Source organism: Opisthocomus hoazin, chromosome 6 (assembly GCF_030867145.1).
Source record: "Opisthocomus hoazin isolate bOpiHoa1 chromosome 6, bOpiHoa1.hap1, whole genome shotgun sequence".
NCBI classification, from domain to species: domain Eukaryota; kingdom Metazoa; phylum Chordata; class Aves; order Opisthocomiformes; family Opisthocomidae; genus Opisthocomus; species Opisthocomus hoazin.
Window position 1 is genome coordinate 2,099,564 of NC_134419.1, and position 14,720 is coordinate 2,114,283.

Below are 14,720 nucleotides of genomic sequence, written 5' to 3' on the forward strand. Positions count from 1 at the left end.
CCTGTGGTGCACTAAGAAGGGCAGCCAGCACTGGTGAAACCACTTTGGGAATATAATATTCCTACAACAGTCTGGGTTGCAAGGCACTCCTGGAGACGGTCTAAGTTCCACCCTGTGCTCAAAGCAGGGTCACCTACAGCAGGCTGCTCAGGATCTCAACCAGTCAGATTCTACATAGCCCCAGGGATGGAAACTCCCCAACCTCCCTGAACAACCTGATCTAGCTTCTGATCATCCTTAAAATTAACAAAAAAAAAAAAAAGAAAAAAAGAAAAAAGGTTTTTTTCTCACATTTAACAGGAATTTCCTGATTTTCAGTGTGAGCCCATTGTCTCTTGTCCTGTCCTTGGGCACCGCTGAGAGGTGTCTGGCCCCCTCATCTCTAGTGCCCCATCAGACATCTACACCCAAGGACAAGACCCCCTCCCGAGCCCTCTCCTCTCCAGGCTGAGCAGCTCCAGCTCTCCCAGCCCTCCCTCACATCTCCGGTGCTCCAGCCCCTCGGCCATCTCTGCAGCCTTTGCTGGACTCGCTCCAGCCTGGCCAAGTATCTCCTGTCCAGGGGGATCCCAGCCCTGGACCCCGATATGCCTCCCCCGGGCTGAGCAGAGGGGCAGGGTCACCTCCCCGGACCCGCTGGCCATGCTCCGAGTGCAGTCCAGGGTGCTGGGGGACTTTGTTACAGCAGCACATGGTGGGCTCACAGCCAGCTCAGTGTCCCTCATGACCCCTGGGTCCTCCTCTGTAGAGTTGCACTGTGTCCAATGCTGGGCTCTCCAACTTCCAGAGATGTGGACGGAATGAAGTGACTCCAGCAAGGGGCCACGAAGGTGACTTGAGGGACCGGCTCATCATTCTGCGATTCTGTGATTCATCTGACACGGGAGGAGAAGCTGAGAGAACCTGGGCTGCTCAGCCCAGGGAAGAGACAGCTCAGGAGGACCTCATCCATGTGCCTCAATATCCGATGGAAGGGTGTACAGAAGACTGAGACAGTCTCTTCTCGATGGCATCCAGTGACAAGAGTCAATGGGCACAAAGTGAAATACATCCAAACATACGGAAAAGCTTTGCTCACGGTAAGAGTGATCACAGAATCACAGAATGGTAGGGGTTGGAAGGGACCTCTGTGGGTCACCCAGCCCAACCCCCCTGCCGAAGCAGGGTCACCTACAGTAGGCTGCACAGGACCTTGTCCAGGCGGGTCTTGAATATCTCCAGAGCAGGAGACTCCACAACCTCCCTGGGCAGCCTGGGCCAGGGCTCCGTCACCCTCAGAGGGAAGAAGTTCTTCCTCGGGTTCAGCTGGAGCTTCCTGTGCTTCAATGATGAAACATGGGAACACGTTGCCCAGAGAGGCTGCGGTGTCTGCACTGGAGGTACACAAAACCAGACTGGCAACGGTCCTGGACAACCTGCTCCAGCTGACCCTGCTCTGAGCAATGAGTTGGTCTTGCTTTTCTTCAGATGTCCCTTCCAACTCCAACAGTTCTGTAACTAAATGCTCCAATATCTACCGCAGTGGAGCCTACCACAAGGAAGGGTGTTCCTGTTGAGGGTGGACACGAAACCCTAGTGGGGCACAAAAAGATCTTATAAAAGTCAAGCACGCTTTAAGAAACAAAGTTCAGTTTTCAGTATTCTGAAATCATATGGAGAAGGCGTGACAGCTCACACCAGCAACCAGCCTTCCCTACGGCCTGAAACGCTGCTAAAACAATCACCTCCTTCACAGCTTCAGCAGCATTGCTAAAGCACTGCAATGCCTCTGGAGTTCAGGATCACCCCCGTGACTTTTAAACTACTCCAAAACATATACAATCCTAGTCTATGGAAGGAAAAAAAAAAATGCAAACCCCAAACCAGAAAACCTGCAAAAACCCCATCACCTCCAGAAACATTAGGTCCATTTCAGGCCACCTCAGAGAAGCGAAGCGTTCCTTGAGTGGTTCTAGTTCATTCTTTGCCGCAGACTTCATAGGCAGCTTTTAGAAGAACGGCTTCTGGGTCTCTGCTCCTTTCTTCTAAGCTTTGCCTGCCATCTCTACCTAGTCTGTCCTAGTTTACAGATGATCACCTCTGCGCTTCATACGTTTCTAGCCTAAGTGACGCACTGCCAATCACCTTCTGCCTTCTGTTCCTGGCTAGATGCAGCGTCACGTTACATCTCCTCTGTATTAACGGCCAGCTGCTGCCCAAAGGAGCAGCCTGACCTCCTCCCACCACTCCATGTGCTTCTGCCAGGCCCAGCAGTCAGGAAGCTGCAGCATGTGCTGGTTCAGCAAAGCACTCTCAAAAAACACCGCTGGTTTCCATCCTACCAGTGAGCACTTCGTCTTGGGCCCTTGCAATCGCCAGGCAAGTCGCAAACAACCTGGAGTCGGAAGCTAGATGCGTGGAGAAGGCCGTGTGGCAGATGAGGAGTAGCCCTTCCAGTGACAACCTGTCAGCATCACACATAAGGTGACAGAGCATCCTATGATCAAAGAGTTCTTTCAGGACAGCTGCTGCCATTCTTGATTATTCAGTCCCAACTCCTTGCCTTCGAGTGATCACGACTCTGGTCAGGGTAGAACAGATGGCTTTGAGGACATTTGCTTATGAAAATTTCCTGGTAATACTTAATATGGCTACATTGACATCATCAGATCTCAAGTCCCAAGCTATGGTATGTGACTATAACAGCAATTCCTGTGAAAAAGGATACCCCGCTCTTCAGTGGCATTCTACTTTCTCCCGCAGCAGTTCAGAGCAGTACAAAGCACTTTTTTTTGCCTCAAGAGCCCTTATGGGAACAAAGAGCTGCTACCTATAAAAACATAACGGTATCCAAGACCCAGCAGAGAACAACTGCGGGACACTTACAATATATGGTTGACATACTCATATTGATCTATGCATAACACCATCAGAAAAGACAACGGTGAATGTTTGTTGTGGGTTCAAAAGAATGAAAAAAAATCATTCATGAACTCCTAACTCATGGAGAACTAGGAAAACCTCAAGTGGCCAGGGGAGTCCTGCTCTATGGATACACTGTTGAGCATATTTGTTCATGCTCCAGCTGAGCAACTTGAAGGCAATACTGGTTCTGAGACACGAAGAATACAAACCGTGTGCTAAAGGGAAAAAGAAAAGTCATTGAGCAACAAAACATCAGGCTCGGGTGGCTCTGTCACGGCTTTTATTCCCTGTGTATTTTTAGGAGTCTCGGGAAAGACACGTGGAGTAGGTGTTTTCAGAAGGTTAGTGACACTTGAGGCAACAACCGAGCCTAAAGATCGCGTCAAATACGTTCTCCAGGGTACGGATACAGGAATAAATGGAACCAAAATGGGCCAGTCTCTTTCAGACACCTTTGTCCTGTCAAGTGACCAACCTAGCAGACAGGTATCGCACACAGAACAACCCGGTGTCACTCTGACGACAAAAACTCACTGGGCTTTGGGATGTCGTTATTACTACAATTTGTGATGGAAGTTAAATGGTGAAAGTACAACTGAATTGGCATCACAGCAGGTTTAACACAAACAGCTCTCTGGAGACACCAGTTTTGCACAGCTGATTTTTGAACCCACTACTAGAGCAGCAGAGGTATGGTGCTTCCAGGCAGTGCCCATTTCTGCAGGCTGGCTGGGGACCTTCACGTCTGACTCCAGTGCTTCGCAGCTCCTTGGACTGGAATGGGATGCTCCAAACTGGGAAAGCTGCAGAAGTCATGCACTGAGTTTTCTCTCTTTGCATTTCTCCTACAGCCTGCAAAGAAATACCCGAGAAGAACTGGCACTACACTACACAGTTTCACTTCTACCTACACAACTACTGTTGTAATTGCCAACACCCTTCATGCTGTTTAATCAATTAATAACAAAACATCTTAAAATCAGCAGTATCTGCAGTCTCTGTCAGACAATGACAGACAGGCCTGTTCAGCCTGGAGAAGAGAAGGCTGAGAGGGGACCTTAGAAATGCCTCTAAATATCTGCAGGGTGGGGGTCAGGAGGACGGAGCCAGACTCTTTCCAGTGGTGCCCAGCGACAGGACAAGGGGCAACGGGCACAAACTGGAGCAGAGGAAGCTCCAGCTGAACCCGAGGAAGAACTTCTTCCCTCTGAGGGTGATGGAGCCCTGGCCCAGGCTGCCCAGGGAGGCTGTGGAGTCTCCTTCTCTGGAGATATTCCAGCCCCGCCTGGCCGCGGTGCTGTGCAGCCGGCTCTGGGTGACCCTGCTTGGGCAGGGGGTTGGGCTGGGTGACCCCCAGAGGGCCCTTCCAACCCCTACCATTCTGTGATTCTATGACAAATACATATTCTGTTCAAATTTACTCAGTTATCTTTAATAGCTCCTTAAATGTTACCTAAAACATTTAAGAACTAATATTAAATTTCGTCTGCATAGACAGCAATAAGCCTGACAAATTCATCAAGCTGATGCTCAGCTCTTTTGAACTCTGCTACAGCAAAATAACAAAGTTAACTTCTGGGTTGCACTGTTAGCGACATTTGGGGCAGCAAAAACTTGAATATTAACTGGCAATCAAGTTCAAATGCAGCAGTGTTACCTATTCTGTAACACCATAAAGAATGAAGCATGAGCACCAGGTAACGAATACACGCAATTACCTCACAAGTGACGCTGAAGCCACATACACGTGTACTACAGCTACATTTCCCTCGGCAGACTAATCAAAAGTTCATTGCTGATATGCAAGTAGAAATACATATTCTGTTCATAAGTCGCATTTATTCCCACAATGCAGATATACAGTTACACGAAAAATATTCAAAGACTGCATGAAAACCGAAGTTTTGAATACACAAGGTTTAGAAACCCCAAAGTTCAAATTCTTTGAGAACAGCAGCTCATCAGCTAAAATATTTTCTAAGACCCACGGCTGAAGTGTTGAAGTCTCAAGAAGGGACTGCGGCAGCCGTTGAATAAACCCTCCGGCGAGCTAAGCTACTTGATGGCCTGGAGAAAATGGCAAAGAACATCCTTTACTCAAAAGAGCTCGTGTCTCTTCATGAACAGGTATTTCAGTGGAGGCCTTACAGTTCCGGCCTGTCCCTCTCTCCCTGCGTTGTGTCTCAAAATAACCTAAGTGTCAGAGAATGGCTTGCCTTATTTTTACCTTAAAAGCAACGTATTGAAGCAAGAAGAAACAAAAATTAACTGCTCCTGCCCCTCATTTAATGGCTTTACACATGAACACTTCTCTAGCCAAAACTCCAGTGACATCCAAGCCCTTCTGCACATGAAATGGCAGCTTCTACAGATTTTTTTTTTTATTAATTTGCTTGCTAAATGAGAAAATTCTTGTATTTCCAGAACACAAAGATCAACTGCAGTGTTTCAGCTGACAGATCTTCTACTAGATGACCCACAGAGGTCCCTTCCAACCCCTACCATTCTGTGTACGTCTAAGCCTTGAAACCACCACCTTAGCAAAGGTGCCCTGGCTTGGCCATTGCCTTCCCAGACTTGATTCCACCCAAGAGTTTATAAAGACAACGTTTCCTCACCATGAGGGCAGCCAACATCACAACAGGTTGCCCAGTCTGCTTCCTGGGAGGTTTCCAAGACCAGACTGGAGGCAGCCCTGAGCAAGCTGGTCTGACACCAGAGCAGACCCTGCTGTGGGCAGAAGGTTGGACCAGAGACCTCCCGAGGTCCCTTCCACCCCAAATCACCGCATAATCCCGAGTTTTGAGATCTTGCAGCTAGCCCTGAAAAACTACTTATTTGTTCACTTCCCTCTCCCTCCCTGCTTCTTCTGAGAAAACTATTGAGTAAGGTTTGGTTCTATTTACTACTATGTAATAAAAAAAAAACAGAACTAAAAAAATTCAGCCTTAGCTTTTTTTTGAGAAACTGCCTAATGGGTTTTGGAGTGCTTAACTGGCAGGAACTGCAGGTTGGGTGTTAAGGCAGCTGACTCAGTCCTGTATCAATCCACCTAAATCTCTTCACCAGGAGCAGAGTGGAAAGGGAAAGCCGACCATTTCACAGGGGATATTGTTAATGTCGATCTTTCCCAGGTTTGATTTGCACCACGGCTCCCTAGATCTGCAGCAGCACACCCGAAGGGGAGCCAACTGCAGACTTCAGTAGCCTTTTTCAGTCAGTTTTGCCAGTGAAGCCACTGTATCACCTGGGGACATCTTCAATATGGTAAACACTAGCAGCAGCTGCTACTTTACAAAAAGAAAAAACAAAAAAAAGCAGTGATTTAGGGGAACACAGAAGGCTGTAGGATGTCGGGTGATGACTCTCCCCGGAGTGATGTAACTACCTTTCTCCAGCCTGCTGTCTGCTCCACACTTCTGTCAGAGGTTGGCATCCCGCAGCAGCAGCAACAAAACGCAGGTGCACCCAAAGCCAACCTGTACGAACTTACAGACTTCCAAAGAGTGACGCTGCCACGCTTTCCTTCCCACCACGCTTGCTGTAGGAGGAGTAGCCTTCAGCAAGAGGATAATGACACGAGACTGTCAGGACAGCCTCCGATCAAACAGCATGGCAGGGGTTGGCAGGGCCCTCTGTGGGTCACCCAGCCCAACCCCCTGCCCAAGCAGGGTCACCCAGAGCCGGCTGCACAGGACCGCGTCCAGGCGGGGCTGGAATATCTCCAGAGAAGGAGACTCCACAGCCTCCCTGGGCAGCCTGGGCCAGGGCTCCGTCACCCTCAGAGGGAAGAAGTTCTTCCTCAGGTTCAGCTGGAACTTCCCATGCTCCAGTTTGTGCCCATTGCCCCTTGTCCTGTCACTGGGCACCACTGGAAAGAGTCTGGCCCCGTCCTCCTGACCCCCACCCTGCAGATATTTATGGGCATTTCTAAGGTCCCCTCTCAGCCTTCTCTTCTCCAGGCTGAACAAGCCCAGCTCCCTCAGCCTCTCCTCGTAGGAGAGATGCTCCAGTCCCCTCCTCATCCTCACAGCTCTCCACTGGACTCTCTCCAGTAGCTCCTCATCTTTCTTGAACTGGGGAGCCCAGCACTGGACCCAGCACTGCAGATGGGGCCTCCCCAGGGCAGAGTAGAGGGGGAGGAGAACCTCCCTCGCCCTGCTGCCCACACTCCTCTTGATGCACCCCAGGATCCCATTGGCCTTCTTGGCACCCAGGGCACGCTGCTGGCTCATGGTCACCCTGTCGTCCCCCAGCACTCCCAGTCCCTCTCCGCAGAGCTGCTCTCCAGCAGGTCAGCCCCAGCCTGTACTGGTGCCTGGGGTTGTTCCTCCCCAGGTGCAGGACCCTGCAGAATCACACATTCTGTGTGATTCTGTGTGTGATAATGACCTGAGACTGTTAGGGCAGCCTCTGATCGCCCCGCAGATCTCTGAACCAGAGGGCCTACCTCCCTCGCCAGCCTGATCACTCACCCCCACGGTGGGCAGAGACCCCTGCAAGAGGTACTGAGGAGCAGATGTAGCTCCATTTCCCAGGGCTCCAAGCCACCAGAAGCGACAGCACCCTTCAGGGCGGTAAAAGCAGCTTCTGTCCAAGGGCTCACGACCGTGCTGCTGCTGACTCATCCGCTGATATCACACACTAGCTTAGCGTGTTTACCATAAAGTGGAACCGATCCTCATTCTCCTTGGAGCAGAGTAGATGACTGGAACCAGGAACCACCAGTTGCATCCCAGGGCAGTCATCCCTGCTCAAGAACCAATGTGCAGTGATCTACCTAAAGGACCGAGGCGTCAGAAAAACGAGACTGATGCTGCAGGGCTAACTGAGGAAGGCTGCTAGCAGAGGGGGAAGGCCTTGGTTGATGGGACATTACACTCACTAGAACTTCACCAAGAGAACTTCCATTTTCAGGAGCGTTACAAAGCACAACCACAACAGTTAATCAGAATACCATCTCTATCTTATCCGAAGCACACACTTTCAACTAGACATTTTCTAACTACTTATTTTTCATTTCTATTGCAAAGGCCAGCATCAACCTCAACTTCTTTTAATATTCTGAAATTTCTTGCTAAGAAAAATTGGAAGTCTAGGGCGTGATGATATCCTACTGCAGGAGTTCAGATGCAGCCCGATACAGTCACAAGCCAAGCACCACAAGCAAACATTCTCCTGCACAATTTGTGACATCAATGGATTAGTAGTGAAATATTAATACAGACCGGGGCTTCTAGCCAGGAAAAAGCTCAAAAAGAAACTGAACTTTCCAAAAATTCTACTGTTTACGTAAACTCCCCCCCACTGTATTATAAAGCACTCTAAACCCCAAGCAGTAAGCCCATAAATACTAATATTCTGTCACACACATGAAAGTCTTCTAGTACGACAGAACTCTCCCCGCCTTCTCCAAGATTAGAAACGCAGAACGCTAAATGCTATTGTTTTCCCTTCAATAGCTTGTCAGAAAAACCGAGGGAAGACAACCAGTGACTATAACCAACCACTCTGGAGTTTACAAGGAAGCGAGAAAACTGGATTTCCAGATCTACATTAGGTTCACCCATACCTCAGAGAAGTATTCTACAAAAACTGCTCCAAAATGCAACAAACAAAAAAGGCAATTAGTTAAAGCTAAGATCAAATGAGCAAAAAATAATCATTGTGCTCAATAGGCTGGACTGATGTGAAGCACCAATTTTAATCACGATTCAGATCAGTCAGCAGGAAACCTTGATTTAATCTATTTCGACCTTATTCTGCATCCAGGCGTTACTCAGAAGCTCTGTCCTCCCCGACTGTTAAAATATCTCAATTTGCAACCACATTAGTGATCGCGTTAACTTTACTACTGCTTCCTACAGGGGAGACCATTACGCATTTATGCATATTGTTTTAAAGTAATAGCATAGTTTAATAAAAATACAAATATTAAGAATGTAGAAAAGGTTATTAGATCACGTATTTCTTAAACATTGTGTCCTGAGGTTGCTTCAAGCTGCATATGAAAACTAGAATTCAGTTACATTCACAAAATTTAAAACTGAAAGCAGCATAACATTCGGGGAAAAGGAAGATTTTACCGGATATTATGAATTTAAAGATGACTTCTTCAAGCACTGCCACACAGTGTAAATAAACTGGTTTACGGGTCAACATAACTAAACTTTCAGAAATCCAAACAAGATTAAAGCCCGTCTGAGTCAGCTCAACCACGCACTGACGGCAGCAGAGAAGCGCTCCTGCTCCTCCCCAAGACACGCGCGCGCCTGCGTCTCCCCACACCGCCCGACGCCCTAGAACGCCAATCCACAGTTTTCCCCCCACAGAAATCCACGCTGCAGAAGGGAAAACCTAATTTCTTCTCCCAGCAGCTCGGAAAGCTAAATAACCTCACTGAGGGGCGAGAAACACCAGGAGCTGGCACGAAGGTGCCCAACCGCCCGCTCCAGAGCTGGGAGAAACCGGGCGGCATTTTTCAGCCCCAGTAACGGCGCCTGGCTTCCCGCTGTCGGAGTCCAGGCTGCGCGAGGCAAGGCTACCCCGGCTGAGGGGAAGCCGAGCCAATCTGGTGGCTTGGCGTTTTCGGGAGGAGGAGTATGATGTCCTCCTGCTGATGCCCACGACTGGTTCCGCTGCCCCGTGCCACCCCTCACACCAGCCCCAGCCTCTGCGGGATCGTTCCCTGAGCCGATAGAACCAGTTACCCTGCGGGAAGCTTTTCACTTTAAGCTCACGAGCCGAAGCAACCCACAGCAGACGGTCAGGGAGCATCTACGCAAAAGCAGCAGAAGGAGCAGCATCTCCCCTTTCAGGCCATTAGACCACCTCAGCTGCTGGCCATCCCCCCTCAACCCATCATTAAAATCAGCTCGAAATTTAAACCGAGTTATGCCAATCAAGATCCGGGATACCATGTCCCTAACTCTCCCACCCCACCTCCGACTAAACACGACCACCCTCTTTCCCACCCAGCAGCCCTGGTACTTCTCTTAGTCTCCAGTGAGTTAACCAGAAAAAAACCAACCAAACAAACAAAAAAACCCCAAGCCTCATCATTTTCCCCACTAGCTTTGCCCGTTCGGTATCCTGGCAAGTGCCTGTTGCAACCTGCCTGGGGCATCCTACCACGGAGCAAAACAAAGTAACGGCAGGAATCCAGCACTTCTGGGGACTGCAGAGGGTATTTCGCTGCCTCTCTTTTCAACACGAAAGTCTGACCCCAGCTCTTCAAGTTTTTGGAATCAGAAGATCTCATTCTCACTTGCATTTTATTCAAACATTATAATGGACAAACAAACAAATACCATTCTCTTTCAACTACTAATCAAGCTTTTAAGTAAAAAAAAAAAAACAAACCCTTTTCTTCTCAACAAACGTTAAAACATTTGTATTTGCAAAAAAATATGTATGTATCAGCATTCACTCCACCACAAAGACTAAATAAGCAGCTTAATGCATGATATGGTAATATCCACAAAGCCAGAGCTCATCTTAAGTTAGAGATGTTTTCTTTCAGATTTATGACTAGAACAATCTTCTAACGTGTTGGAATATTGCGACTTCAACCAATCACGTGAGCATGCTTCAAAGTAAAATGAAGCCCTAACACCGGTCATTAAGCCCAAATCTAAAACCAGTTTCATATATATTCAAAATCCACTTTTTTTTTTGTCTGTTCTGTATTCAAACTGGTATGCTTCTACAAAAGTGAAACAGCATTTTTTTGTTAGTTTAGTTTCAGTTTCTGGACTCATTTACTCACTGATCAGGCTCAGAGCTCCTGTCTGAAGAGCTTTCCTGTCAAAGTCAGAAAGTTTCACATTTATATTGCCTGTTTTTTGAGGTTTCTATCTCTGGCATTAAAGCCTAGCTGATTCTCCGGAACACAGCCTTTTAGGATCTCTCCTGACTGAAGATGAGTTCTTGTACACTCCTTCCCTAGAGTCAGCACAAGGCTTTCCCCCGGGGAGGGATGGGGAAGAGGGCAAGAGGCACAACCGCAGCCCTGCTTCCCACCCGCGTTTCCGAGCGCAGGCTGGGCCCAGGCCCCTTGGCTGCCGAGCCGGGCAGGTCCTGGGGCTGCCTGAGGGATCAGGGCAGCCTCGCTCGCTCTCAGCACAGCGTTATGCAGCGCGTTGTTCCCTAACACCCCTCTCCTCCAGCGCACCACCACGCAGCGGCAGTCGTCTTCAGCTCCTCTCGGCCGACACTGAGCCCAGAGCTTCGGTGGCAACACCGTGCTCGGACACCTCCCATCCCATCCCCTACACATTTCCCACGTTGCGCCAGGGACCGTACCCAGGACATCGCTCCTAGCTTAAACCACTGAAAGAAAGTCTTTATTTTTCTAAAATTCTGATTGTTTCCCGACCCAGCACGCAGTGCAGCACGCACACAGTTGTCTGCACAACCCAACGGCCGTGAACGCGTGTCAGCCAAGCCTCCACCGCCGCTGCCACCCCTGCGCTACTGAACTCAGCCCACAGGTGGGTCGAAGCTTTCACAGCCCCCTTACGCTGCTCCTGCCCCTTAACCTGAAATAAAGCAGCCAAACTAGGCCAAAGAACTCAGCTTTTCTTCAAAAAAGCAAAATGCTGGGGGGGGGGGGAACCCTCTTCCTTTCTTAATAAAATATCAAGACCAACACGTAATAAAAGCCTTACCCGTTGGAACAACGTCCATAAAGTGAAAACCAAAACCTGCCTGCCCTCCATACCCCGCTGACTCTTGATCGCTCCCCGCAGCACGAATCCCCTACAGCTCTCACTGCCATCACTGCTGCAACGTCAACGTAAGTACGTGACAACACAAATAGGAAGTAATTCAGCGTCCTGCCCGTGGCTCTTCGGCAACATGGCGAACTTCAGCTCCCACCAGAACAGAGCTGGAGTGAATATTTCACAATAAAGCTGTGTTTAATTAACAAAACTTACAAGCACTTGGTGAAACTCAAAGATGCTGAACGCTGCGATGCCTAGACCAGCACGTGCCCCAGTACATCTCTCCAACTTTACAGATGACAGGGGTTTAACAGCCACAGTTTTTCAGCCAAGAAATGACTCCAGGATTAGACCTGTGATTCTCTGCCCCTCAAAATACAGAAAAAAAAACCCCAAAACCAGACAGGCAGATTATTCTAAGACTAGATTTGTACATTTTGTACCAATAACAGGAGGAAGGCTTCATTACAGTTTTCATTTGGGAAGGAAAGATAAAACAAAGGTAAGTAAAAATTTGCATATATTTGGGAATTTCAAGGGAAGAGGGCAGAAACGTCAGATGTAATATATTCTAATCCTGATACCTCCACCCCCCCGCCCAGTCTGCCTGGAAGAAATGCCTATCCAAAAGATTTTATTTTTTTTTAATAGCTCACCTTTCAAATAAACATTTCCAATTAATTTTTCGACGCTGCTCAAGCAACAAATTACCTTAAGATTGGAATCTTAGGATAATTTGAAGAAAACTTAAGGAAACAGCTACTCATCTGTCCTAACTTGCCTGCTCAGAACCCAAAGAGCTGCTCTTGCAGGTCCTCTCGGGACGGACGAACCCACGGCTCGGCAGCCACAGGCGCACCTCGCCCAGCAGGGAAGGGGTCACCGAGCCTTTGCCCGCTCCCCGCAACTCCCCTCAACGCCCCTTCCCAGGAGAAAGGTTGGGAGGCAGCCGCCCTTCCACCCGCAAACGCAACTCCCCTTTGTCTTCACTACAAAAAGAGATTTAAAGGAAAATAAATACAGGTTTTCTCCTCGAAGCAACGGCGCTCGGCTCAAAGCCCGGGACAAACGGCTCCTCGGCGCTGGGACGGGGACAGCGGGCTGGCGGGGAGCGCGTCCCCCTCCACTGCCCGGGCCGCAGCAGGTCGGGCTACCCCCGCCCCACCCCCGAACACGAACCCCGTCCCACGGAAGGCCCACGCCCCGCTCCCCCGCCGAGCCGGGGTTCCTCTCCACCCCCCACCCCCCCGAGAGCCGCTACCGGCAGCGCCCCGGCTCCCCGGCCCAGGCCCGGACCCCTGCCCGGCAGAGACCACCCCCCCCCCCCCAACCCGGCAGGCCCGGCCCCCCGGGGCGAGGCCCCGGAGGATGACCGGGCGGGGGCTGCGGACGCGGGGGGGTTCCCCGGTACCCGGCGCGGCCCCCCCTCCCCGGCCCCACAACTAACTTGCGGGACGCTCCGCCCGGCCGCGGCCCCGCGCAACAAGTTCCCGGGCGAGGCCCCCGCCCCGCCGCCGCCGCGCTCTCACCTCCGCCATGTTCGCTGCGCGGGCGGACGGGAGGGGCGGGGCGGGCCGGGGGGGGCGGGGTCACATCGCCGCCGCGGCGGAGGAAGCGGCGCCGGCGGGTCACGGTCTGCGCGGCGGCGGCGGCGGCGGGGGAGCGGCGGGAGGGGAGGGGAGGGGGGCGGGCGGAGGGAGGGGCCACGCCACGCACGACGTCACCGCGCACGGCCCCGCCCCTCCCCTCCCCGCGCGGGAAGGCTGATGGGCGCCCCCCCCGTCCCAAGACTGTCAGTCAGGGCTCAGGCCACGCCCCCGCCCTGTCAGCGGCGGGGCCCGCGCGCCACGGTCCCTTACCGCCGCTTCACGGCCCCTCACCGGCCCCTCACGGTCTGCCTCGGCCCCTCACTGGCCTCGGTCCCTTCACGGTCCGCCCCGGCCCCTCACCGTCCCTTCACGGCCCCTCACCGGTCCCTTCACGGCCCCTCACCGGCCCCGGTCCCTTCACGGTCCACCCCGGCCCCTCACGGTCCCTTCACGGTCCGCCCCGGGCCCTCAACAGTCCCTTCACGGCCCCTCACGCCGGTCCCAGCGCCGTTTCCTCCCCCCCGGCTCCCGACCCGGCAGTCGTACTTACGGGTTGAGCCGCCCGGGGCTCGGAAGCTGCCTCACCGGCGACGAAGCGTACCGGCGGGGGTCCTCGGGGAACGGCTCTCGGCCCTGCTCCCGCGGGGGACGTTACCGGCAGCTCTAGGTTGGTCCTACGTGAGGGGGGGGGGGGGGAAATAAAAAACAAAACCACAAAAACACGCGTGCCCTCCTAATTCTGCCGCATTTTCCCCTCAAACCTTCCCCGGCTGCCTCACCTGCCCGGGCTCGGCTCTGTCCTGGGGCTGGGGCGAGGACGCGGCCGGTCCCGCCAGGCAGAGGGGAGAGCTCCCGACCCGGAGGCCGGGCCTCACGGTCGGGGAAAGGCTCCGGCAGAGCCGGGCAGCCCCCGCTGGCCTGGAGCGAGGGGCTGGGCTGGGCGCGGATCATCTGCGGCCGCCGGTTCTCCCGGGAGCCGCTCCCCCGCCGCCGGGCTTCCCCAGGAACCGCATTTTAAAGCCTCGAAAACGGGGCGACGCTGGGGGGAAAGCGCCCGCGCATGCAACTTCACCGGCTCAAGCAAAGGGGATGGGGAACCCTAAACCTCCCCGCCGAAGGCCGGCCCTGCCCCGACCCCCGCCACCGGGGCCGAGCGTGTCGGCGGGGCGGAGGGAAGATCCCCTCTCCCCGGGCCGCCGAGGACCTTTGTGCTTCAGTGACAAAGCGGGAGCGGGGGCTGCCGCGGGCCTGCCGGCGGGGGAGGAGCCCCGGGCCGAGCGGGGGGCGAGGCGAGGCGGGCGCTGGGCGGCCCAGCCCCGCCGGGCACGGAGGGGCCCGGGGACGGGGAGGCCGCGGCCCCGCGCTGAACCGCCGGTCCCTCCTCAGGCGGGCGGACGCGGAGGAGAACGCGGCCCCGCTCCCCCTCGGCCCGCCCTATCGGCGGCGCCGTCCTTGGCGACCAATCCCCGCGCCGCGTCTTGGGGCGCGCTGCCATGGTTAC

At 52.7% G+C, this 14,720-nt stretch overlaps 1 protein-coding gene across 4 annotated transcripts in view; it reads right to left on the bottom strand.

Moving 5' to 3' along the window:
- Positions 1–14,089, bottom strand: part of MIER1 (MIER1 transcriptional regulator) — a 45,648-nt gene extending 31,559 nt beyond the window's left edge. For 2 of the 4 annotated variants that reach the window (XM_075424276.1, XM_075424275.1), the window contains exon 1: positions 13,160–13,207. In XM_075424276.1, coding sequence (XP_075280391.1) covers positions 13,160–13,168 — 9 coding nt within the window. In that variant the 5' untranslated portion in view covers positions 13,169–13,207. Of the gene's footprint in view, positions 1–13,159; positions 13,208–13,769; positions 13,894–13,998 lie in introns of those variants that run through there. The other 2 variants (XM_075424279.1, XM_075424278.1) reach the window with 2 other exon arrangements.
- Positions 14,090–14,720: the final 631 nt, after the last annotated feature.